Source organism: Patella vulgata, chromosome 5 (genome assembly GCF_932274485.2).
Source record: "Patella vulgata chromosome 5, xgPatVulg1.2, whole genome shotgun sequence".
In the NCBI taxonomy this organism is placed as follows: domain Eukaryota; kingdom Metazoa; phylum Mollusca; class Gastropoda; family Patellidae; genus Patella; species Patella vulgata.
Window position 1 is genome coordinate 73621570 of NC_065883.2, and position 26585 is coordinate 73648154.

The window sequence follows — 26585 nt, forward strand, 5'->3', positions numbered from 1 at the left end:
AAAAAAAACCACTCTGAATTCTCTTACGATTCCGCGATGAAATTTCGCTTGATTCCACGGCGATTTTTCTCTAAGATTCCACCGTGTTTCGCTAGGAATTCACCGTGTTTCTCTAGGAATTCATCTTGTTTTGCTAAGCATACATCGTGATATTTGGCTAGCTGGCATTCCGCTAGCGATTCTCCCAGATTCCGCCGCGGAACAGGGAGTTTTTCCGCCGTGTTCTGCGATTCTAGTCCCAAACTCCAGCAGCGTAGTGTATTATACATGTATATTAAATAATTTTTTCTCTTTCCATGGAACCAAAAGTTCACTGTATTTTTGGTACAGAAGGGTACACAACCATGATGACAATAGTCTTCTTTGCCATTGTTCTGTAGCCATGATTTTCTTTATCAAAATAAAAAATGGCTGTTATGGTATAATTTTGATATTACTGCCGGCAGATTATTTTTAGAGCTGATTAACAGATTCCTACGGAAGATATATAAGATGACTATCCGTCTCCCGGAAAGTGAATAAATATTTGACCAAGCTTCTAGAAATTAGTAGCTCTTGTATGTTGTTTGTAGTCGGATTGAAAGTAGCATATTTTCCCTGGTGATCAATACAAAATGTCAGATCTATTGAGTTTACCAATATGTCAAATTGTCGCTGATTGATTGCAGATATTTCAAACTCCCGTTTTATTAGCGATTCCACTTAAACCTGACATGTCTTTTGTTCACAGTTAAAATTGATGAAGCGACGAGTGATAAATGTATGGCCGAGCTAACAGGGAGTAATCGCAGTGATAAAAAGACTTGTTATATTGGCAAGGAATGTCTGGATACGATGACAATGAAGGGTTTAACAGAATACGGAATCACTCATCAGATATTGTGGACCATGCTGGCAGAAAAGGTAATATTTGATCAACCAGTATTGATATTTGCTAATTGCGGAAGCAGTTGCTATTGAAAGCGTAGATGCCTTTTATATGCTCGCATGGAAGGGTGAGAAACATCCAATAAATAGAGGGGTGGTGGATGGCTGAAAAGTTAACACGTGCGCGCTGTATCATAAGGTCTGTCATTGAGTCAACTGGCGGGGTTTTGATTCCCCGGTTGTACGTGACAAGGAGTAGGGTCGCCTGTCCAACCTCGTGGGTTTTCTCTGGGTCCTCCGGTTTCCTCCCACTGCTAAAGACCCCTACGCGCAAGCGAATTATGGAAATAAAATTGAACCATATGTTAGTCCCGAAATGATCTAGTTTGTGTCGAGTGGAAGTTAAACTCCATTTTTCTCTCTCTCTCTCTCTCTCTCTCTCTCTCTCTCCCACATAGACTATGTGAAAATGATGCATTTGATATTAGAATAAATTGATAATAATAAATAGCATACAATATCCAAAAAATCATCGTTTTATCCAACGTTTTCAGGGATGATGAATTAAATTCATTTTGTATTCTATTTATTATTGTATATCACATGGAAATATGGTCGAATACTGTCGTCACATCATCTGTCAGTCCGTTGTCCACATTTATCATCCAAACTTTTTCAAAATGCCTGATATTATTATTGTATATCACATGGAAATATGGTTGTATATTGTTGTCACCTTCACTGTCTGTCCGTCGTCCACATCTATCATCCAAGCTTTTTCAAAATGATACATGTTGTTAACACGAGAAAGTGATTAGATTACACTGTCTAAATATTTGGCCTTATGGGCTGCTGGACAATGGTGAGAGAGAGAGAGAGAGTTCAACACCCACTCGACACAAACTAGGTCATTTCGGGACTAACATATGATTCAATTTCAATAATTTGCTTGGAAGGAAACCGGAGGACCCGGAGAACATGCGACCCTACACCTTGTCACATACAACCGGGGAATCAAAACCACGCCAGTTGACTCAATGACAGACCTTATGATACTGAGTGTGGGTGCTAACCATTCGACCATCCATCCCCCCACAATGGTGTTCAACCTATTTATATCTTCTGTCTTATTATAAATCAGATGTGAATTATGTTTCGTTATATTTTATAAGTTGTTTTATATGGATCGAAAGTCTCTGATCGCCATTCGGAGCCACGGTGGCTCAGTGAGTAAGATGACCCGAAAAATACGGTAATTGGGGGGAATTTGAAACAGGTATCGATTGACAGTAGTCGTCACACTTTCATTCTATGGTATTACGATGTCATGTAATTTTGTAAGAATATTATTGACATAAATTTTAATACCGTACGGGAATTAAGCATGAAAAATAACGAGGTGAAGATATTTTTTTATTACGTATAAATTTGAATATTTTGTTGACACGTGATTCTTAATTGTGGTTTGAAAACGTCTGCTTAAAAAAGAGTTATGCCCCTTTATTTTTGGGAAAAAAATGTCCGACAAGAAAAATTTTGAAATCCCATCACTGGTTTCCTCCCACTGCTAAAGACCCCTATGCGCAAGCGAATTATTGAAATAAAATTAAACCATATGTTGGTCCCAAAATGACCTAGTTTGTGTCGAGTGGATGTTAAACCCCATTTCTCTCTCTCTCTCTCTCTCATTGGCAATTTCCGGCGTGGTTCCCCCTTGTCGGTGCTGTAGGACGGAGGACCTGGCAAAGTATAGCATATAGTCGTTTGGATGGGACGAAAAAAACCCAGGTTCTGTGTACCCTTAACATGGACCTACTATTCACGACCATAGGCTACATTTTATTTGAAGAAAACATTTTCACAGGAATCTTCAAGAATAAATATTTAGTTTTTTCCTGTCATAATTTAGAGACATACTACATTTTAAACAAAAAATTCTCGTTTTAAACAAAAAATTCTCGTTTTAAACAAAAAATTCTCGAAAATATCTTCACAAATAGATATATATTTGTTCTTGTGATATTTTTGAGACTGTTTAAGACATAAACTGTCTATCAATACATACAGGAAGTCATATAATATGTAGTTAATCCCTTTGGGTAGCTTAAACAACATTTAAACATTTTTATTACTGCTAGAAGTAAAAGAAAAGCTTTATTTTATCTTTCACACCTTTGCATCTTAAACAGGCAATTACCAACCATTAATTTCTTGCAAAATAGGCACTTCACTAGATATTAATTTCTCCCAGAACAGCATGTCTCCAGTATGAATGTTGTTTTTATCACAACCAGCACGAAATGTACATCTTCAAAGCATTTGCTTTAAAACATTAGTTTATTGACAATACCTAGAGAAAGGTGTGAAAGAGAAGAGAATTTATATGATGCCACTTTGATAAAAAAATATCCATAATGATGATTTCTTTCATATACCAGCAATAAATAGGAAAACACAAGACCATGGCTGCTATGTATGTGCAACAACTGAAGTCACTGCATGTAGGCTTTTGGTACATCAATTCTCCTAGACGACCAGGGGGGGTTGGATGGCTGAATGGTTAGCGTGCGCGCGCTGTATCATAAAGTCTGTCATTGAGTCGACTGGCGTGGTTTCGAATCCCCGGTTGTAAGTGACAAGGAGTAGGGTCGCCTGTCCAACCTCATGGATTTTCTCCATTTTCCTCCCCCTGCTAAAGACCCCTACACGCAAGCGAATTATGTAAATAAAATAAAACCATATGCTAGTCCCGAAATGACCTAGTTTGTGTCGAGTGGACGTTAAACCCCATTTCTCTCTTTCTCTCTCTCCTAGACGACCAGGTCCAACTGTACAGTGGAACACAAAACAAAACACATTATATAGAAGAAATATTGTAAATGAAATGAATTGGGGTTTAACATCCTACTGTTCTGCTCCTATACTGGGCTAATGAAGACGGGCATATGTCATACAGTGTGCTATGAGGGAAATTTTGCCCGGACAGCGACACAAGACTGAAGTAATTAATTGGTAAGAGCACTGGAATCTCGAGCAGAGAAGAACTTTCAGGTTATTTTAAGTCTAGTGTGTTGCTTGTCAGATGTGATAAAAAAAAACCCCAATGTACAGCATGACAAGAGGAAGCCTCAATGGAAAATTCCAGGGAAATTCTCAGCCAACACCGGGATAAAACTCCATACATCTGGTTTAGAGAGCTAGAGTCTTACCTACTGATATTTCAAACCCAGTGTGGTACTAGTTGTTTGGTTTGGATAAAAAAAACAACAAAGTATGTCAATGTACAGGTGACAAGAGGGGAAATTTCTCGTCTCGGAAAACACCGAGATCAAACCTTAAATCTCCTGGTTAGTGTGTCAGCGTCTTACTCACTACGTGCGCGCGCTGTATCATAAAGTTTGTCATTGGGTCGACTGGCGTGGTTTCGAATCCCCGGTTGTACGTGACAAGGAGTAGAGTCGCCTGTCCAACCTCGTGGGTTTTCTCTGGGTCCTCCGGTTTCCTCCCACTGCTAAAGACCCCTACGCGCAAGCGAATAATTGAAATAAAATTAAACCATATGTTAGTCCCGAAATGACCTAGTTTGTGTCGAGTGGACGTTAAACCCCATTTCTCTCTCTCTCTTACTCACTGAGTTACTGTATCTCCTGGCTGGGCCATGTATGAATTAAACAATGGTATATACCATCTTGTACTATAATCTGAAATGTGCATTGATTAGAATTCCAGACATCACATATGGAAATGTTATAACTGCACTTCGTCTCATAATAACATGTGTTTTATCTTTCAGCCATCTTATCAACCCAGTTGGTTCAGAACAGTTAGGATGTTGAACCCCATGTCCTTTTATTTTCTTTTCTTTTCATTTCATTTCATTTCATTTCATTTCATTTCATTTTCATTTCATTTTCATTTTCATTTCCAATCTCAGTCCATTTCCAATTCCATTCTCATTTCCATTCCATTCTCATTTCCATTCCATTCCATTCTCATTTCCATTCCATTTCCAATCTCAGTCCATTTCCAATTCCATTCTCATTTCCATTCCATTCTCATTTCCATTCCATTCCATTCTCATTTCCATTCCATTCCATTCCATTCCATTCCATCCCATTCCATTCCATTATATCATTTTCATGTATGTCTCATTACATGTGTTTTCTCGTTTCAGACAAATTGTTTACAGGAATTGAATAGTCTGCTTGGATCGTCAAAAGGAACGAGTACCAGCGCTATGCAACAGGAATTCTGTACCAATAATTTTTTTGAAATGGCTGCAGTGGTTCATGTTTACATGAAAGGAAAAATCAAACAGGATTATCAGGATTTATTTCTCGAACAGCGTAAGTTTTAATATATATACATAAAGAAAAAAAGTTGTTGCCAGGGTAACCCTTTTTTTTTGCAAAAAAGTATGAAAAACGTAGGTACACCTTATCTCTGGCACTAATAAAGATAAATGTCTCATTTTAGGACTGCATTCAAATTGCTTTGTCTGATTTCTGTGGTAGATATAGGTAATCTCCTACCAGTTTTTTTTGATATCAAAAAATATCAACACAAGTTGATAAAGTAACAAAAAACGTTTTTCATAATTTTTTCCCAAAAAATGTGTTACCCTGGCAACAACTTGTTTTCCTTGTTCATTACATTTCCTAACTACCTGTACTATTTTCAATTCAATAGCTTTAACATTTCAGAATAAAAAATCTCGGATAGACTCACACCTTAAGTATACGAACAATTATTTATATATTTATGTATTTATTTATTTAACCTCAGGGTCACGGTGGCTAAGTGGGTAAGACGCTGGCTCGCTAGCCTGGGGGTCCGGTGTTCGATCCCTACATTGATATAGTTTGACAATTGTACAATTTATATACATGTGTATGTATACCTTGTTAAAGATACATTATGGGAGATAAGATAAAGAGCTGACCGTTCTCACTATAATAGTTAAAAACTAGATAATGTAAAGGCAATTGCTGAAACTTTCAGTCAAATTGATCCACTATGAACCAAGAATTAAGCAATTGAAATTTTGGCCTAGCCTCGATCATCATTACTAAATTATGTACGATAAAAAACATAGTCCTGATCATCCATTTCATGATTAAATTATGAATTGAAGTCATGCAGCAAATGGGATCATAATCCAGTAAATATCGCAGGCTAGTGATGCCATCGAGAGTTGATTATGATCTGGATAAGTTAATTAATAATTTAGATAACATTTCAGGCCCAAAGAAAGACCTGAAATTGGCAGATTTAGCTCTTGCATAATGTATGTTTAATCTAAAAAAGCATGAAGAAATAAATGGGTCAAATTTTGAACATGTGTGCCTTAGATCATAAAGTCTGTCATTGAGTCTAGTAGCCTGGTTATGATCCAACACTTGTACATGAAATGATATAAGGTCACCTGCCTAACCTTGTGGGTTTTCTCCGGGTACTCAGGTTTCCTCCCACTGCTAAAGACCCCTATGTGCAAGCACATTATTTAAATATAAATTGTACTGTATGTTAGTCCCAAAATGACCTAGTTTGTATTGAGTGGACCTTAAACCTCTCTCTCTCTCTCTCTCTCTCTCTCTCTCTGACTAGCAATAAGCAAATTATTCAAATGTAAATTGTCCCATATGTTAGTCCCGAAAGTAGCTAGTTTGTATTGAGTGGATGTTAAACCCTCACTCTTTCTCTCTTTCTCTCTCTCTCTCTCTCTCTCTCTCACTTGGTGGCCGAGTTTTCTGGTTTCCACCCACTGCTAAAGACCCCTACGGGCAAGTGAATTATTGAAATAAAATTGAACCATATGTTAGTCCCAAAATGACCTAGTTAGTGTGGAGTGGAGTGGAGTGGATGATAATCTCTCTATCTCTGTCTCTGTGATATTGCTACAAGTTAAAAACAAGCCAGTAACCAACTGATGTATATGTTATATAATGCTGTATTAAAATAACCACACCCTGTCTTGTTAAAGTATTTAATTGAGTGTCATGGCTTGGGTTTCAAGTTCTTCACCTACATGTTTTATCTGTTATCTGCATTACATCTATAAGGATCAGATATCGTTTTAAAAAGCCAGTCAATAGTAATAAAATATGGCATTGTCGACTCAAGGCTCACATTGGATTTAAATTTTTTTATTATGCTAAGATAGATCACAATTGTCATATGAATAATTGTCTGCAAAAAGTTTTTATTAATATCAGGTTTTGGTTTTTTTTTTTAAAAGAATTAATTAACTTTAAATTTAGAAAATAGAAATAGCGAAAATAATAGATCTAGAAATTCAATGAAAATTGTTTTAATACGATGTAGCACAAGTGTTGGAAACAAATTTCATATTGCGGGAGTGGGGAGGGGGTGCACTGGAGCTGAGCATAGCATGTCAAACTGGGGTGCTGAGGACTTGTCCACAGGGTTTCCACCCTCTACCCTAGATATAGAGGTCCACCCCTTCTCTCTCTCCAGTAGTATATCACACTTGGAACAGTTCTAGAGGACCCCCACCCCACCCCCTCTCTCCTCCCTAATATATTACACTTGGTACTGTTCTAGAGGACCCCACCCTCCTCTCCTCCCTAATATATCACACTTGGTACTGTTCTAGAGGACCCCACCCCCCTCTCCCCCCTAATATATTACACTTGGTACTGTTCTAGAGGCCCCCCCTCTCTACCCTAATATATTACACTTGGTACTGTTCTAGAGGACCCCACCCCCTCTCCCCCCTAATATATTACACTTGGTACTGTTCTAGAGTACCCCCTCCCCCCTCTCTACCCTACCCTAATATATTACATACACTTGGTACTGTTCTCGACGACCCCTCCCCTCTCTCTACCCTACCCTAATATATTACATACACTTGGTACTGTTCTAGATATAAAGGTCCTCCCTCTATCCCCTAATATATTACACTTGGTATTGTTCTAGACATAGAGCCCCCCCCCTCCACACACACACACACACACACACACACACACACCGCCCTTTACACTTGATATTGTTCTAGCTATAGAGGTCCCCCCCCCCCCCTCGGATAGACTCACACCTTAAGTATACGAACAATTATTTATATATTTATGTATTTATTTATTTAACCTCAGGGTCACGGTGGCTATGTGGGTAAGATGCTGGCTCGCTAGCCTGGGGGTCCGGTGTTCGACCCCTGCATTGACCGAGAAAGTTCATCCAGATTTTTCGCGTTTTTGCCCCTTGTCAGTGACGCAGGACGAAAAACCAAGGTCCCGTTTACACATTGCCGTGCGCGTAACAGATCCCTTGAAGTTGGAATTCGATATAAGAATAGGTTGTAGTGCAGTTGTCCGGGCAAAATTGCCCTCATAGCACACTGTATGGCATATGCCCGTCTTCATTAGCCCAGTTCGGAGTAGGACATTAAACCCCATTTCATTTCATTTCATTTATTTAACCAGAGAGAGAGAGAAATTTGTTTTAATTGCCTCTTGACACAAACTAAGTCAATTTGGGACTAGCACATTGTTCAATATTGTTAAAAAAAACCAATCTTTAAGTGGCATTTAGTGATTGGGGTACACAATAACAGAACACAATTTTTATGGGAAACAATCACTGGTTTTATTCTAATAGCACGACGTTTCGACAAGTATCCTCTTATCGTTGTGCTTGATAACGATAAGAGGATACTTGTCGAAACGTCGTGCTATTAGAATAAAACCAGTGATTGTTTCCCATAAAAATTGTGTTCTGTTAAAAAAACCCAACCCAAAACATATCTTTAGATTATTTATTCTCTTAAAGGCTCAATACCACTTGTTGTAACTGAATAGTATGTCACCTTAAAGGCTCAATACCACTTGTTGTAACTGAATAGTATGTCACCTTAAAGGCTCAATACCACTTGTTGTAACTGAATAGTATGTCACAATCTTTATTCTGGTCAACAAATTATACTATTTTACAATAATCCAATTTATTGATGATACAAATTTCATTTAAAAAAATGGAAAAATTCAACTAAATGATTTGAAAAGCCTAACGTAAACCTTTTCAAATGTGACTTGGATTTAAAAATATTTTTGAACCCTCTGGACAAGTAAAATAGGATTTAATGGATAATTTACACAACAGGTAGGACACTAACACATCTAGTACTTAGAATAAGGCTATTTTTTATTTTCTGGAGCTGTCAAGCCAGCAAGAGTGTTATTGTCCCTTTAAAGTACATGTATGTGTATGTGTAACTGAAAGATTTGAACTCTTATTATAGAACGCCTTCAAAATTGCTTATTCTTGTCAATAAATTCTTATCTACATTATCTAGCCCTCAATAAAATTTATAATAAGGGTGGTATGTTCTTCGAAGTGATACACGTCTTTTAGGTCATACATATAGGTTATAATCTATTAATAAAAATTGACCCTTTTATTTGTATTATATAAAAATATGTTATAGCCCCTTCTTACACATATAGTGTTCAGGGCTGCTTTTGTATGGTATGAATACACAAAGTCTATACTAATATTTGTGACTGTCGCTTGTTTGTTTGTCTGTCTGTCTGTCTGTCTGTCTGTTCAGGGTTGGTGGCTACACTACGGTTGTCCCGAGGCTGAAATTCGGTTTATAGGAGTAGCTCGGTCAGGAGAGAAACATGGGTTTTGTGGCGATGGACTAACACTTCAAGTTTCAAATTTATGTTACTTTCGGTTCATTGCTATGCCCTTACTACACACAAGATGAGTACCAGTATAAATTGCAATATATATGTATATGCCCTTGCTACACACAAGATGAGTACCAGTATAAATTGCAATATATATGTAAATGCATAAATAATTAAAAAAATATGTCCAGGTAAACCGTTCTCCACTTCACATCATTCTGACATACATTGAATCATACACATGTATAAGCTAGCTGTCTGCCTTCTATGGGCGTCTTCAGATATTAATAATGTATACAAAATATTGGATTTACCATATTGAATAATAGATATCCATAGTAGTGGATTATAGATAATATTAGGTAACTTACAACAAAGGGTTATAAAGTATATAATACGTATAACATGACATTGATCTTCCTGATATAGTTTGACAATTGTACAATTTATATACATGTGTATGTATACCTTGTTAAAGATACATTATGGGAGATAAGATAAAGAGCTGACCGTTCTCACTATAATAGTTAAAAACTAGATAATGTAAAGGCAATTGCTGGAACTTTCAGTCAAATTGATCCACTATGAACCAAGAATTAAGCAATTGAAATTTCGGCCTAGCCTCGATCATCATTACTAAATTCTGTACGATAAAAAACATAGTCCTGATCATCCATTTCATGATTAAATTATGAATTGAAGTCATGCAGCAAATGCGATCATAATCCAGTAAATATCGCAGGCTAGTGATGCCATCGAGAGTTGATTATGATCTGGATAAGTTAATTAATAATTTAGATAACATTTCAGGCCCAAAGAAAGACCTGAAATTGGCAGATTTAGCTCTTGCATAATGTATGTTTAATCTAAAAAAGCATGAAGAAATAAATGGGTCAAATTTTGAACATGCGTGCCTTAGATCATAAAGTCTGTCATTGAGTCTAGTAGCCTGGTTATGATCCAACACTTGTACATGAAATGATATAAGGTCACCTGCCTAACCTTGTGGGTTTTCTCCGGGTACTCAGGTTTCCTCCCACTGCTAAAGACCCCTATGTGCAAGCACATTATTTAAATATAAATTGTACTGTATGTTAGTCCCAAAATGACCTAGTTTGTATTGAGTGGGACTTAAACCTCTCTCTCTCTCTCTCTCTCTCTCTCTCTCTGACTAGCAATAAGCAAATTATTCAAATGTAAATTGTACCATATGTTAGTCCCGAAAGTAGCTAGTTTGTATTGAGTAGATGTTAAACTCTCTCTCTCTCTCTCTCCCTCTCTTTCTCTCTCTCTCTCTCTCTCTCTTTTGGTGGCTGAGTTTTCTGGTTTCCACCCACTGCTAAAGACCCCTTCGGGCAAGTGAATTATTGAAATAAAATTGAACCATATGTTAGTCCCAAAATGACCTAGTTTGTGTGGAGTGGAGTAGAGTGGATGATAATCTCTCTCTCATTCTCTCTCTCTCTCTCTCTCTCTGTGATATTGCTACAAGTTAAAAACCAGCCAGTAACCAACTGATAGCTGTTATATAATGCTGTATTAAAATAACCACACCCTGTCTTGTTAAAGTATTTTATTGAGTGTAATATGTCATGGCTTGGGTTTCAAGTTCTTTACCTACATGTTATATCTGTTATCAGCATTACATCTATAAGGATCATATATCGTTTTAAAAAGCCAATCAACAGTAATAAAATATGGCATTGTCGACTCAAGGCTCACATTGGATTTAAATATTTTTATAGATTACAATTGTCATATGAATAATTGTCTGCAAAAAGTTTTTATTAATATCAGGTTTTTGGGTTTTTTTTTTAAAGAATTAATTAACTTTAAATTTAGAAAATAGAAATAGCGAAAATAACAGATCTAGAAATTCAATGAAAATTGTTTTAATACGATGTAGCACAAGTGTTGGAAACAAATTTCATATTGCGGGAGTGGGGAGGGGGCACACTGGGGTGCTGAGGACTTGTCCACAGGTTTTCCACTCTCTCCCTAGATATAGAGGTTTCACCCTCTCTACCCAAGATATAGAGGCCACCACCTCCTCTCTCTCCCCTAATATATTACACTTGGAACAGTTCTAGAGGACCCCACCCCCTCTCCCCAAATATATTACACTTGGTACTGTTCTAGAGGACCCCACCCCCTCTCCCCTAATATATTACACTTGGTACTGTTCTAGAGGACCCCCTCCCCCCTCTCTATCCTACCCTAATATATTACATACACTTGGTACTGTTCTAGAGGACCCCCTCCCCCTCTCTACCCTACCCTAATATATTACATACACTTGGTACTGTTCTAGAGGACCCCCTCCCCCTCTCTATCCTACCCTAATATATTACATACACTTGGTACTGTTCTAGACGACCCCCTCCCCCCTCTCTATCCTACCCTAATATATTACATACACTTGGTACTGTTCTAGACGACCCCCTCCCCCCTCTCTACCCTACCCTAATATATTACATACACTTGGTACTGTTCTAGAGGACCCCCTCCCCCTCTCTATCCTACCCTAATATATTACATACACTTGGTACTGTTCTAGACGACCCCCTCCCCACTCTCTATCCTACCCTAATATATTACATACACTTGGTACTGTTCTAGACGACCCCCTCCCCCCTCTCTATCCTACCCTAATATATTACATACACTTGGTACTGTTCTAGAGGACCCCTCCCCCCTCTCTATCCTACCCTAATATATTACATACACTTGGTACTGTTCTAGACGACCCCCTCCCCCCTCTCTATCCTACCCTAATATATTACATACACTTGGTACTGTTCTAGATATAAAGATCCTCCCTCTATCCCTTAATATATTACACTTGGTATTGTTCTAGACATAGAACCCTCCCCCCCCCCCACACACACACACACACACCGCCCTTTACCCTAATATATTACACTTGATATTGTTCTAGCTATAGAGGTCCCCCCCCCCACACCACACTCTACACTAATAGATTACACTTGATATAGTTCTAGATACAGAGGTTCTCACTCTCTCTGCCTTAATAGATTACACTTGCACGCTTTTGCAACATATGTCATGTTATTTAAATAAAACTCAATCCATACCCAAAAAAATAATCCAAACGTGAAATAATTTCTTAAACAGTTTTATTAAGTTCTATATATAGTTTTGACTTTTTACCAAGACATGATTTACTTTTATTTCCTGAGAGTGTGGGAAATTCATTGGTGCCGGTCTGGTAAACTCTTTGTTCTCTTCCAAATCACCCCACCCTATCCCCTAAATCTTGTCGTAAGATTAAATAGCGCAGTGTTAAGCCATCTGTACACGTATTTATATGTAATTTTCTACAAAAAAAGAATTTCTTTTGTACCTGTATAAAATCTGTACATGACGGTGCATAACAAATGGTTTGTATATTAAGCACACGTTTTTTGAGGGCCATTAGCTTTTAGTGAAGAATTAACTTGGGAGTATATGCAAAGGGATGAAATGGGGTTTAACGCTCCGACTGAGCTAATGAAATGAAATGGGGTTTAACGTCCTACTGTTCTGCTGCGACAGGTTTAATGAAAATGGGCATACGCCTACAGCCTACTCTAACATCGAATTCCAACTGCCAAAGGTTCTTTTACGTGCACACCAATATGTACATTTGACCATTGTTTTTTGTCCTATCTGAACGACTATTCATTATCCGTTGCCAGACCCTCTAAAGATACAACTTGGGAGTATAAGCAAAGGGATATGTGTTCTGATCACCTATTATAAATTTGCTCTTTTCAAAACCTGTAATATTCATAAAATCGCTTAGAATAAAGCAGTTTGATTGAAATTTACAATATATTCACTTTTCATTATCTATATTCGACCTTTCATAGCAAGAAAGACAAAATCTTTATCTAAATCATAGATTAATGCATCTTTAATATAAGATCCAAATCTTACATAATGTATCTTAAATATAACTATTATAGCAAGATCCAAATCTTACATAATTTATCTTAAATATAACTATTATAGCAAGATCCAAATCTTACATAATGTATCTTAAATATAACTATTATAGCAAGATCCAAATCTTACATAATGTATCTTAAATATAACTATTATAGCAAGATCCAAATCTTACATAATGTATCTTTAATATAACTATTATAGCAAGATCCAAGTCTTACATAATGTATCTTAAATATAACTATTATAGCAAGATCCAAATCTTACATAATTTATCTTTAATATAACTATTATAGCAAGATCCAAATCTTACATAATGTATCTTAAATATAACTATTATAGCAAGATCCAAATCTTACATAATGTATCTTAAATATAACTATTATAGCAAGATCCAAATCTTACATAATGTATCTTAAATATAACTATTATATCTTGAATTTCGACTCCCTTCATTCTTGCCTCCTGACTCCTCTATTTAAAGCTTGTATAAGATTGTTGAATAAATAAATTGAGTTTATATAAGTATTATTATATATTCATATGCTAAGTGATTGAAAATATTAATTTTTTTTGTTGTTTTTCTAAGTAGACTATACAAATATTTACAAATATAAGTGGCTTAAAAGTGTCAGACCTTACATACATCTGTATATCGTAATAGTAATCCTTTCATTTCTGGAAGGTGGGTGGCCAAGTTCTCCCGCTGCTGGGGGAGCATGTATCATGAGGCCTGTCATTGAGTCAACTGGCGTGGTTTCGAATCCCTGGTTGTACGTGACTGTCCAACCTCGTGGGTTTTCTATGGGTCCTCCGGTTTCCTCCCACTGCTAAAGACCCCTACATGCAAGTAATTATTGAAATAAAATTGAACCATGTATTAGTCCCGAAATGAACTAATTTGTGTAAAGTGGATGATAAACTCTCTCTCTCTCTCTCTCTCTCCCTCTCCCTCACACAAAAGTATTCCACATGCTAGAATTCCAGTTATTCATTGCGATATATAATATATGATTATAATTATTATTTCAGAGTTTGTGTGTCCAAGCTTAGGATTTTATGAATTTTTAAAGAAGGAATATTTGGATCAAGTGTTGTCGTGGCAGTTTCCATCCGGATGTTTTGGAGATCCGAAAGGTAATGTTGCAACATCAAGTTCGGAAATTCGAAAGAAACCTGAAATGCAAAATATGGATGGTCCTTTAGACATGCTACCACAGAATATCAACTACGGTCAGCAGCAGCAACAACAACTACAACAACAGAATTCGAAAAATATTCAAAGTTTACAAAATAATAACATGGACACTCTACCTCATAATCGTGGTCAAAATATCCAATCATCTAATATTTTGAAATCTCAGTTTGATCAACGTGTAGATACAAACTCTGTTTATAGTAAAAATTTGAACAATCAGAATTCAAATCTAGTAAATAGACTAGCAGCAAATTTTAATAATCCGATACCAGGTTTAAATAATGGTGCAAATAACCTCCAAGCACCTGTTGGCCAGCAGAACTATAACCCCAATGGTGCAAATAACCTGCAAGCACCTATTGGACAACAGAACTATAACCCCAATGGTGTAAATAACCTCCAAGCACCTGTTGGCCAGCAAAATAATAATCCAGATGGTGTGCATCTGAACACCCTGGCACCATTTCTTCAGCAGAACATTGTGAATATAAATAACAACAATGATGTTAATAATCCCATGCAACGAAGAGGACAAAATTCTGTATTCCCTCTACCACCAAGTGATACTAATAATTTAAAAAATTCAAAATTATATCAGGGCTTACAGCCAATGGGTGCTAATGTGATAAAATTAAATGACAATATAAAACCTAATGTGATAGGGCAAGGGCAACAACGACAGCTGATGAGTGCCAATGAAAATACTGCTTACGTTGGAAGGAAATTATTAGCAGAAAAAGAGATGAAAGGTTGGTATATAGCACTATAACTCAGGTATCATTTAGTTGTGTTGTTTTAGCAGAAGTTGTTGTATTTAATGTTTAGTTTCAAACCATTGTTTGAATACTGTTTAAATCTGTTGAGAACCATAGAAAACTATTGGGTTTCTGCTATTGTGTAGTTTAAAGCGATAATTTCATATTTTCTAAGAAAGTCAAATCATAATTATTTCTATGTCTTTTGCTCAATAGGTTGTCAACTCACTATTAGGTTAGGTTAGTGTTAGGTTTATAACTGATTAGTTTCTCAAAATTAATTACTCAATTAATTAATTACTCAACACAGCTAGAAACAAAACATTAAATACAACAACCCCTGCTGAAACAACACAACTAAATGATACCTGAGTTATAGTGTAAGTAGTTGAGGTTTTCCCCATGGAAATATGTTTACCATAGTCCAATTTTCAAAAAAAAACCTGCACGTGTGCTATGTATCCTTGACTACGCTGTCGTCCTCTCCATCATAGATGCTGTTTCACCTGTATATGCCAGTCATGTTCTGCACTATTTTCTAAACGTTTGACCAGGAATATGGCCAATTGGACATCAAGATATGGTGAATAATATTCAAATTTATTTGACTACTGGGTATACAACTATTATTCATCCCGATTAACGTTGATAATATGCTGGATTGAGTAGGTAATTAAGTGACACAGATCCAGGTCAGTTCCACTGGAAATAAGTTAGGATTTCCCATGGAAATAATTTAGGATTTCCCATGGAAATAATTTAGGATTTCCCATGGAAATGTATTTACTACAGTCCCAAGTTTCCATTCTCCGGTTGTATGTGACAAGGAGTAGGTTCATCTGTCCAACCTTGTGGGTTTTCACTGGGTCCTCAGTTTTTCTCACATTACTAAAGACCCCTATGCCAAGCAAATAATTGAAATAAAATTAAACCATATGTTAGTCCCGAAATGACATTATTTGTGGACGTTAAACTCTATCTCTCTCTCACTCTCTCTTTCTCTCTCTCTCTCTCTCTCTCTCTCTCTCTCAAATCGTCTGCAGAAGGACTAGTAAACCCCTGCTGGTGTTTTGTGCATCTTCAACGCTCCTCCGCGGACTATTTAGTTACATTGTGGTGACTCTCCAGTAATTCAAATGTCCATCCGACGCTGCTAGAGGTCACTGCTAGAGGTCACTTTCACCACACCGTTGTCGATCTTCTTTAACTAGAAGATTCCACAATTTTCCCACAAGTTTTTGAATCTGGAGTGTTGGTCATAAGAGTCTATCCATAAAGCCCTCATCCAGTTCCAACCAAAAAGTTAATGATTTTAACTTCATCTGAAGTACTGTTATCTCATCATGTGCCACCCTATGGCCGGCCGTCAGCTTGTCTGACAGTTGGGTCAATCATTGCATCAACAATTGGCTTGTGAATGCGATCGAGACTACAGGTTTTGCCAGATTTTTTAATACTTGTAGTCATGAGAGATTTTTTAATACTTGTAGTAATGAGAGATTTTTTAATACTTGTAGTAATGAGAGATTTTTTAATACTTGTAGTCATGAGAGATTTTTTAATACTTGTAGTAATGAGAGATTTTTTAATACTTGTAGTAATGAGAGATTTTTTAATACTTGTAGTCATGAGAGATTTTTTAATACTTGTAGTCATGAGAGATTTTTTAATACTTGTAGTCATGAGAGATTTTTTAATACTTGTAGTCATGAGAGATTTTTGAATACTTGTAGTCATGAGAGATTTTTGAATACTTGTAGTCATGAGAGAACAAACCATATCGATATTCATCATTTGAAATGTGATAGAGCAGGGGTGGTTAAACATCTGGCCCTTGGAACAAATTTCAACAAACTGACGTTGATAATTCTTAGAAACTAGCGGTGGAAATCATTTATTATTGTTTTCCAGTTCACAGTAAAACTCTGACTTCTGTGCCGTATGTCATAGATATCTAAGTTGTATGTAATACAAGAGAATGTTGTGTTCAGTATTATATCTTGGCAATTTGGAAACTAGTCTAAAAAATCACCTCGTTCAAGGACGTTTGGCTTTGTTTTTAGAATTTTTTTTATATCTCCTGCCCATGTGATGTAAAATTTTAGTTCATGTGGCCCGTGAATCAAAATGAGTTTGACACCCCTGTGTCAAATTTTAATTGGTTTAACCTAAACTAACATTGGCAGTCAATTTTGGCTCATAATAACATTATTTTTTTTCCTCTTTCAGATGGTTGTATGGCCCACACTACTGCTGTTGCTACAGGAGCCCTTGTCATGTATTTACGATATCTCATAGATCCTGGTCCCCTGGATCTTTATAGTTCACATCATATACTACAAGAAACATCGCGTTCCTTGTTGGGTCAAGGGTTGGATCAGTCCCCCGTCATCGGAGGCGATTCTCGGAAAGTCAAACAAGAAGGGTTAATACCGGTGAAAGATCCTAGTATTAATTTGAACCCTGATCCTGCCGAAGACGGCCTCAACCCAAACGAGGTTGTTGAAGATGACGAAGAGGAAGATGAAGAGGAAGACGAATATGAGGATGGGGAGGAAGATGCGGAGGAGGACGACGACGACCCTGATTACAATAACGATGCTAAAAACGATGACGAATTTTATCCAGATGGTGACAATACCGCGGACAGTAAGAAACATCCAGAGAAAAAAGTAGTTCACTTTGGGTTAAGACCGAAAGAAATTGAAATAAAGAAAAATTTATACGAGGGTGGTGAAGGGGATTATAAAGAAAATGGAAAGAAAAATAATCCCGAGGATGCCGATTATACATATTACGAGGAAGACAATCACGCAAAAAATAGTCCTAAAAAGGTCGTTAACGCGAATCCTATAGAAAATAACAACATAGACAATAACGATATTGATAATAATAATAATAATATTGACATAGAAAGCGATAAAGACGCTCGTGTAAATTTAATTAATCCAAATATAGATAGCGAAATAGTGAAGGAACCTGTGACACCAACGCCACCTTCCATGAAAACGGTTTTTGTGTTTTTTTCGGTGTGTTCTATGGTAATTCTGTTTTTTATGTTTCGTTTTATCAAGAAACGACGAATACATATTCGATATCATCCACGTGATTTTTTGAGGTTATGATTTAGGTTAACTTTGTGTTGTGTTTGTTAATGGAAGGCGATCTGTGTTTTTCTTTGATATTTATATTTTTTAATTTTATCGAGCGCTGTGGCAAGAATATTTTGTGTTAACATATCGGGCTTCAGATCCCTGTAACCCGGGTATCATTTAATCTTGGGTATTAAGCATTAATCTCTTTCACATTCATTCAATAAAAAGCATTTAATTTGTACTTGTGTCGAGTTTAAAGCTGACCATTCAATTTTGATAATGAGTGTCCAATTTATAAGCGTTTAATTTCTCGATCACTGTTTAAAAATAAACAACCCAATTCATTATTGATGTATATATAATGTACAGTGGTCAGGAAATTAAGCACTTGGACACTCATTATCAAAATTTAAACTGGACACAAGTACAAATTAGATGATTTGGGGTGATTTTAAACGATTTTTTAAACAAAGATTTGATATTAAACTATTGTGAAAGAATTTAGTGCTAGATACACAAGATTAAATTGATACCCCATCTTCACTGGCCAAGAGTTATGATTCGCTTCACTTTCTTTAAGAAAGATAAGCGAATCATAACCCTTGGCCAGTGAAGATGATGATACCTGGGTTACAGTGAGTTTTATGCATGGTTTATTGACCAATAGGGCTTTCCTATAGCTTCACAACTAGAGGTATAGAATCAGTTCTCCTGGTTCTGTAAACCTCATTTATTTTGTAGTCGGCACCAGCAGCCTTACAAATCAAAATTTTCAGAACTTCTGAAAGTGACTCACATATTACCCAAGTATGATCTTCAGAATTTTCCATCCTCGTTTCCCCTTGTCAGTGGTGCTGGAAGGAAATGAAATGGGGTTAAACGTCCTACTGTTCTGCTCCTACTGGGCTAATGAGGACGGGCATGGTATGAGGGACATTTTGCCTGAACAGCAGTGTTGCGACCTACTCTTTATTTCAAATTCCAACTGTCAAGGGTTCTTTTACATGCACGCCAATGTGTACACGGGACCTCGTTTTTTTGTCCCATCCTTACGAGTATACGTTGTCCCTTAACAGGCCCTGACAAGGGGGAACCACCCTGGAAAATCCTAATAAACTTTTTTTAGCCAATGCAGGGATCGATGGGACCTCTAGGTTAGCGAGCTAATGTTCTACTCCCTGAGCCACCGTGGCTTCCAATACTAACTGGAACAATGTTTAGTTGTTCAGATGGGATGAAAAACCAAGTTGGAATTTGGGGCAAAGTTTCCCTCATAGCTCATTGCATGGCACATGCAGAAAAGTGGGATGAAAAGCACATTTCATTTCTTTTTGACAATGCACAGAAATTTGTGACTTGTTTGGGAAAATGGCTAAGAGACTAGCATCAGACAGAATTCGATCTGAAAAAAGAGGTTATAGAAATACGTGAAGTCAGGTTTTAGAAAAATAATTTAAAAATTTTGATTTGTAAATCAGCCGGTACAGACATTACACATGTAAATAAATGGAGCCGTGATATATGTTGTAAGTAGGTGATTTCCATTGGTTAACCAGTGGGGATACTGATTTCCATTAGTTAACGAAATGGGGATACTGATTTCCATTGGTTAACGAAATGGGGATACTGATTTCCATTAGTTAACAAAATGGGGATACTGATTTCCATTGGTTAACAAAATGGGGATACTGATTTCCATTAGTTAACAAATTGGGGATACCGATTTCCATTGGTAAACCATGAAATGGGGATACTGATTTCCATTGGTTAATCAAGTGGTGATACCGATTTCCATTGGTTAACCAAGAGTGGATACTTATTTCCATTGGTTAACCAAGTGGGGATACCGATTTCCGCTAAAAATTGTCCATGGTGTAAAATCTGTAATAATTGAGATTACCATCGTATTGAAGACTAATACAAAGGAAAGGGTGGAGGTGTGTGTGTGTGTTTCTAGAACAAATCGTTAATATTAGAGATCATGTGATCTAACAGTTGCCACCATATATGGCTATGTATAGAAAAGATTTTTTAGCTTGCACTATCTAGGCCAGGGGTGGCCAACCCATGGCACAAGTTCCACATTGGACTATTCCAAGTGACATCACTGCACCGAATCAAAAGTCTCATTAAGGTAAACAATGTTGCTATTTCTGTTAACATCTCTGGACCATGAACCGTGCCACAATTTGTTGTTTTGCATCTTGGGGGATGACCCCCTTCGAACAGTACAAACGACATGAAACTTGGAATGCTTGGTCCTTGATGTGACGTATTTGTAGCATTGCACGCCTGGAGTTGTTCAGATAATTAATAATGTTTCTATCTCTGTTAACATTTGTCAAAAAGTCTTCGGGAAGCTTTCTATATGGTTCATCTGAAGTTGTAGGTATTATATTCGGCGCATGGAATGTAAAAGTTTGGCCACCCCTGATGTAGGCCCTACTATATGACAAAAGGCCTTTCACTAAAAGTCCCATATAAGGCCAAATAAGAAAAATATTCTGGTTGTCAGATAGGCCTACTCTTTTGTCACTTAAAAAAAGAGATGCATGACCTTCTCATAATAACAGTCTCATTCATTATTGTATGTTAATTTTTTCTGTGGGGTACAGGTTATAAGTCTATAGAAACGATTCTAATGAAACCGCAAATGTACTGTATGGCTCAATTATTACACATGACGTAGTGGAATTTTGTTTACATCTCAAAATAATTTTTGTCCCCAATTTTTTTAATGTTGCAAAAGAAATGAAAGTTGTTTGAGGGGCTATAATTTGTACTTATATCATGCGTAAACTTGGGATATTTAATATTAAATTTGGATGTCACATTGACAAGAAATTATTTTGAGATGTAACTGTAACAAAAATTCCTGGACATCAAATTCTTGATCATATCCAACTCTCATAAACATTATTGACAATCATAATGGTACTGGATAATCATGCATTCAACAACTTGATGAGATAAATGGTACTGGATAATCATGCATTCAGCAACATGATGAGATAAATGATACTGGATAATCATGCATTCAACAACATGATGAGATAAATGATACTGGATAATCATGCATTCAACAACTTAATGAGATAAATGTAGTGCCTTGAAACGTGATGTTAGCCCAGTAGTCATCCTAGGATCAAAAATATATAGAGAGAAAAATGGGGTTTAACGTCCACTCGCCACGAACTAAGTCATTTCGGGACTAACACATGGTTCAATTTTATTTCAATATTTTGCTTGTGTGTAGGGGTCTTTAGCAGTGGGAGGAAACCGGAGGACCCGGAGAAAACCCTCCCGCATCAGATTTTTAGGAAGGATTGTCTAGGAATCAGAATATTTTTTTTGCATGGCCTAACAAGATATAAATACATAGTATTGAGGATATCCATTTTTATACGCCCACATGGAAATGTTGTCGTATATTGCTGTCGCACTCGTCCATCAGTCATCCACACTTTTTTTTTTTTTTATAAGCAATATTTTATTCAGATTTGTATCTGAATAGGGATTAGGGAATAGGCATAGCCTATATTAAACCCCTCTCCCTCACACTTTTTTGTGAACTACATTTATCATTTGATTGTTTTCAAATTGATATAAGGTATTGACACTACTGTCAATTTCCCTTAATTTCTTCTGGAGTTATGGCCCTTGTTTCACTTTATTGCACCTTGTGAACGCTCTTAATGACAAAAGTTATCACCCGGTATGTATGAAATTTATATGCATTATTTATATTAGTAAGATCTATGTGAAATGGTCTTGTAAATGCCCCTCATTACCTACAAATGGATAAATATGTGACAACCCTTGTGGATCGCTCAGACGATTTAGCAGCTGTGGGCGTATGTTTTATTGCCTGGCAACCTATTTTATGTACTTGTTATATCTCTGAAACTGTGTGTATACTTGTCTATAATGTATTTAGTATATAAAGTGTAAATTTATTATATTGTAAAATTATTCAATTATATTTATAGGGGTAGAGTAGTTTGGTCCTTTTGTTAATGGAATTTTTTTAACATATTAAACCTATGTTTTACCAATCTGATTAAAACACAGATCCTATTTTATTTCGTTTTTTATAGTTCAAAATTTCGTTTTACTTGTCTTTACTACACTAGGATCTGGAAGAGTTGTTATATAATAGGCGTTCTTATTGATGTGAGGGATTAGTCAATGAAACATGCCATGCACCGAACTGTGGGTAAACCACTAGAAACGTCAACGCTGATTGATTAATCAATGTCTGATGTCATAGGGTCAAAAGCCGCTCGTACGACCCTTGACACGACCTTTCAGTACAACTCGTCAGATCTTCATGTAGTGTAGGCCATCGAAGGTAACGGGTATATATAAAAAAAAAAAAAACGAAAAATAGATCTGTACTTTAATCAGATTGATGTTTTTCAAGATTGAAGAATATCATAATAGCCTACCATGTAATATACATGTCACAAGAAGCAAGTCTTCTGCGGCCAGGTCACGCCAATCTAAAGAATTGTTTTTTTTTTAAAAAAAATTTAAATTGTTTCACCTGATAAAAACATCCCGACGAGCAGCTCCAGATTTCACAGGGTATATGTTGAATTAAGTTCAAACTTCTGTACATAGGCCTATAAATATCAGAAAGGTGAAGCACCGGATTACTTGTCCTCAATGCTTGTTTCTGAAGTCCGCCAACTATAGACTTAGGTCATTCGGTCATAGAATAGATGCTTCTCATACACTGTACCAAACCTATGGAATTCATTACCTTGACCATAAAGAATTCATAATCTCTTAGCTGTTTTAATAAGGAGCTTTTAAAGACTCATCTTTTTTTCTACTGCTTATTAAAATTAACTGTGTTTTTATCTAGTGTGTAGTATTTTTAGAACTCAATAAATGCCCTTCTTTGTGTAGCCCTATTAGTACCCCTTAAATGGGCTTAAGTGTAGCCCTATTAGTACTCAATAAATGATCATCTCTGTGTAGCTCTATCAGTACTCAATAAATGATCATATATATGTAGCCCTATTAGTACTCAATAAATAATCTTATATGTAGCCCTATCAGTACTCAATAAATGATTTTCTTTGTGTAACCTTATTAGTTCTCAATATGGTCTGTTTTGTATAGCCTATTAGTACCCAAGAAATGATCATTTTGTATCCTTTCTCGTACCCATTTATGATCTTCTCTGTGTAGCCCTATTCAATTAAATGATCTCCTTTGTGTAGCCCTATTCAACTAAATGATCTTCTTTGTGTAGCCCTATTCAACTAAATGATCTTCTTTGTGTAGGCCTATTCAACTAAATGATCTTCTTTGTGTAGCCCTATTCAACTAAATGATCTTATTAATGTAGCCCTATTCAATTAAATGATCTCCTTTGCGTAGCCCTATTCAACTAAATGATCTTCTTTGTGTAGCCCTATTCAACTAAATGATCTTCTTTGTGTAGGCCTATTCAACTAAATGATCTTCTTTGTGTAGCCCTATTCAACTAAATGATCTTATTTATGTAGCCCTATTCAACTAAATGATCTTCTTTGTGTAGCCTTATTCAATTAAATGATCTTCTTTGTGTAGCCCTATTCAATTAAATGATCTTTGTGTAGCCCTACTAATAGTACTCAATAAATGCTCTCTGTGTATTTACCCAATTATCAAAGTAATAATTCAAATAATCAAACAGGAAATACATGTATAACAGGAAAAAAGGTATAATATATCCCTAGTGGTATCATTTAGACTAATGATTATTGTTTTTTTAAATAAATCAAATTAAGAAATCAATTATTTTTTCGTTCTCATAAATCAAATATAAAGAGCAGAATTAAAAATAAAATGAATTCTCTCCTTAACAGGCTTGGAAATAAGGCACCGGTCACAGACAATGTCAGGCACAGCTGGTGCTTTTCATTATGTCAGGTACTGTTGGTCTGATTTTAGTGTTTTTATTAATAAATTTTAATACAAGTCAGGTACTAATTTAAAATTATCACATAGAATAGAACTTCAATAATGCCTGACATTTTGTGGTATATAACCAAATATGTTATTTCCAGGTCTACTCATAAATCAAAACATTTACAGTCAATAATGTTTAAACATACATTATACAAGAGCTAAATCTGCCTATTTAAGGTCTTCTTTCTTAAGACCTGAAATGTTATATAAATTATTAATTAGACATTAATTAACTTATCCAGACCCTAATCAACTCAGGATGGCATCAGATGTTCCTGATTTTAACTAGATTAGAACAGTTCGCCATTTAAAAATTTTAATTTAAAAATGAGAAAGCTAGGCTTAATCTCAAATATATCAGTGCCCTGGTTACCACTAGTATGCACACATCTTGTCATAACTACAAATGGTGATAACTTGTCTCAGAATGAAGTAATTTGAATGAAATTTTCATTTTACATTATCTATTTTTGAGCTATTATAGCAAGAATGGTCAGTTCTTTATCTAAATCTTACATAATGTATATTTAATAAACTATGTCATTTAGAAAATGGCCATATAAGGCTGCTGTTTATAATACAAATTCTTATTACTGGTATGAATTTGCATTTCAGTTGAGAAATTTAAAGACTTTTTAATTGTTTTTTTTTTTTTTAAAAGCTTAAAGGCTCAATACCACTCTTGTTGTAACTGAATAATATGTCCCAATCTTTACTCTGGTCAACAAATTGTACTATTTTAGAATATTTCAATATATAAATTTCATCTAAACACACTTTATTTAAAAATTTTGAAAAATTCAACATAATGGTTTGAAACATCTAACGTAAACCTTTTCAAATGAAACTTTGATTTAAAAATATTTTCGAACCCTCTGGACGAGTAAAATAGGATGTAATGGATAATTTTACACAACAGGTAGGACACTTAAACATCTAGTACTTAGATAGAGATATTATTTATTTTCTGGAGCTTTCAAGCCAGCAAGAGTGTTATTGTCCCTTTAAGAGAATGACCTTTTTTTTTGTTGAGAATGTGTTTTTAATGTTGCTTTAAATTATTTAATTCAGGTGAAAATGATTGTTTTTGTCATGTATTGAATGCATTATTTTAGGAATGACCAATAATTTATATAAATTTGGGCTTTTTGAAATATGATCAGACAACAGCTTATCAATAAAATATTAACTTATTTATCAATTCTGTTTTAAGTTTCTTTTGTGAAATGAAATGAAATGGGGTTTAACGTCCTATTGTTCTGCTCCTAACCTGGGAATACGCCATACAGTGTGCTATGAAGGAAATTTTGCCCCGGCAGTGGCGAACACTCGACCTCCAGGCTAGCCGAATGGTTAACGAGTGCACGCTGTATCATACGGTCTGTCATTGAGTCAACTGGCGGGGTTTCGATTCCCCGGTTCTACGTGGCAAGGAGTAGGGTTGCCTGTTCAACCTTGTGGGTTTTCTCCGGGTCCTCCGGTTTATTGAAATAAAATTGAACCATGTGTTAGTCCCGAAATGACCTAGTTTGTGTCGAGTGGACGTTAAACCCCATTTCATTTCATTTCCATTGTACATCTATCATACACATTATGATGGGGCATATTTTTACAAGTAACTAATCTACAATCCTATATGAAAATGAAGTAGTGGCCTAGTAGTTCGGGTAGTACGAAAAATGTTTTAATTCAATTTTCACCTATTAATGCGTTGGCATGCACGGAAAAAAGCCCTTAGTATTTGGAATTTGAAAAAGTGTTGACGGAAAGTTCTCCAACTCGCATTAGGCCTACACACAATGTAACCATAGAAATATGATAATTTCCATGTGTTAGTGTCAAACCATGTTGACAAGACCTAAAACTCCTACATATTCCAATCCAATCCAATCCATTCATTAAATATGCTTCCTAGTGACTTGGTCATAGGGAATTCACTTTGGTTCACTTAGTAGAGGTGTAGACCTATGGATTCCATGTGTAAAGTTCTGTCCCAAAAATTAGTCCTGAAATGACCTAGTTTGTGTTGAGTGGAAACTAAATCCATCTCTCTCTCTCTCTCTCTCCAGACCAAATTATTACCACAGACCCTGAAAATTTGAAA

At 36.0% G+C, this 26585-nt stretch overlaps 1 protein-coding gene across 2 annotated transcripts in view; it reads left to right on the forward strand.

Moving 5' to 3' along the window:
• Positions 1–25682, forward strand: part of LOC126822340 (myb-like protein D) — a 68469-nt gene extending 42787 nt beyond the window's left edge. Inside the window, exons 3-7 of one of the 2 annotated variants that reach the window (XR_007680770.2) lie at positions 731–903; positions 5042–5213; positions 14502–15416; positions 17652–24442; positions 24908–25682. Coding sequence is in view for 1 of the 2 variants with exons in the window: in XM_050551181.2 (XP_050407138.1) it covers positions 731–903; positions 5042–5213; positions 14502–15416; positions 17652–18547 (2156 nt within the window). In the remaining variant the exon portion in view is untranslated. Of the gene's footprint in view, positions 1–730; positions 904–5041; positions 5214–14501; positions 15417–17651 lie in introns of both variants that reach the window. The other variant, XM_050551181.2, reaches the window with a different exon arrangement.
• Positions 25683–26585: the final 903 nt, after the last annotated feature.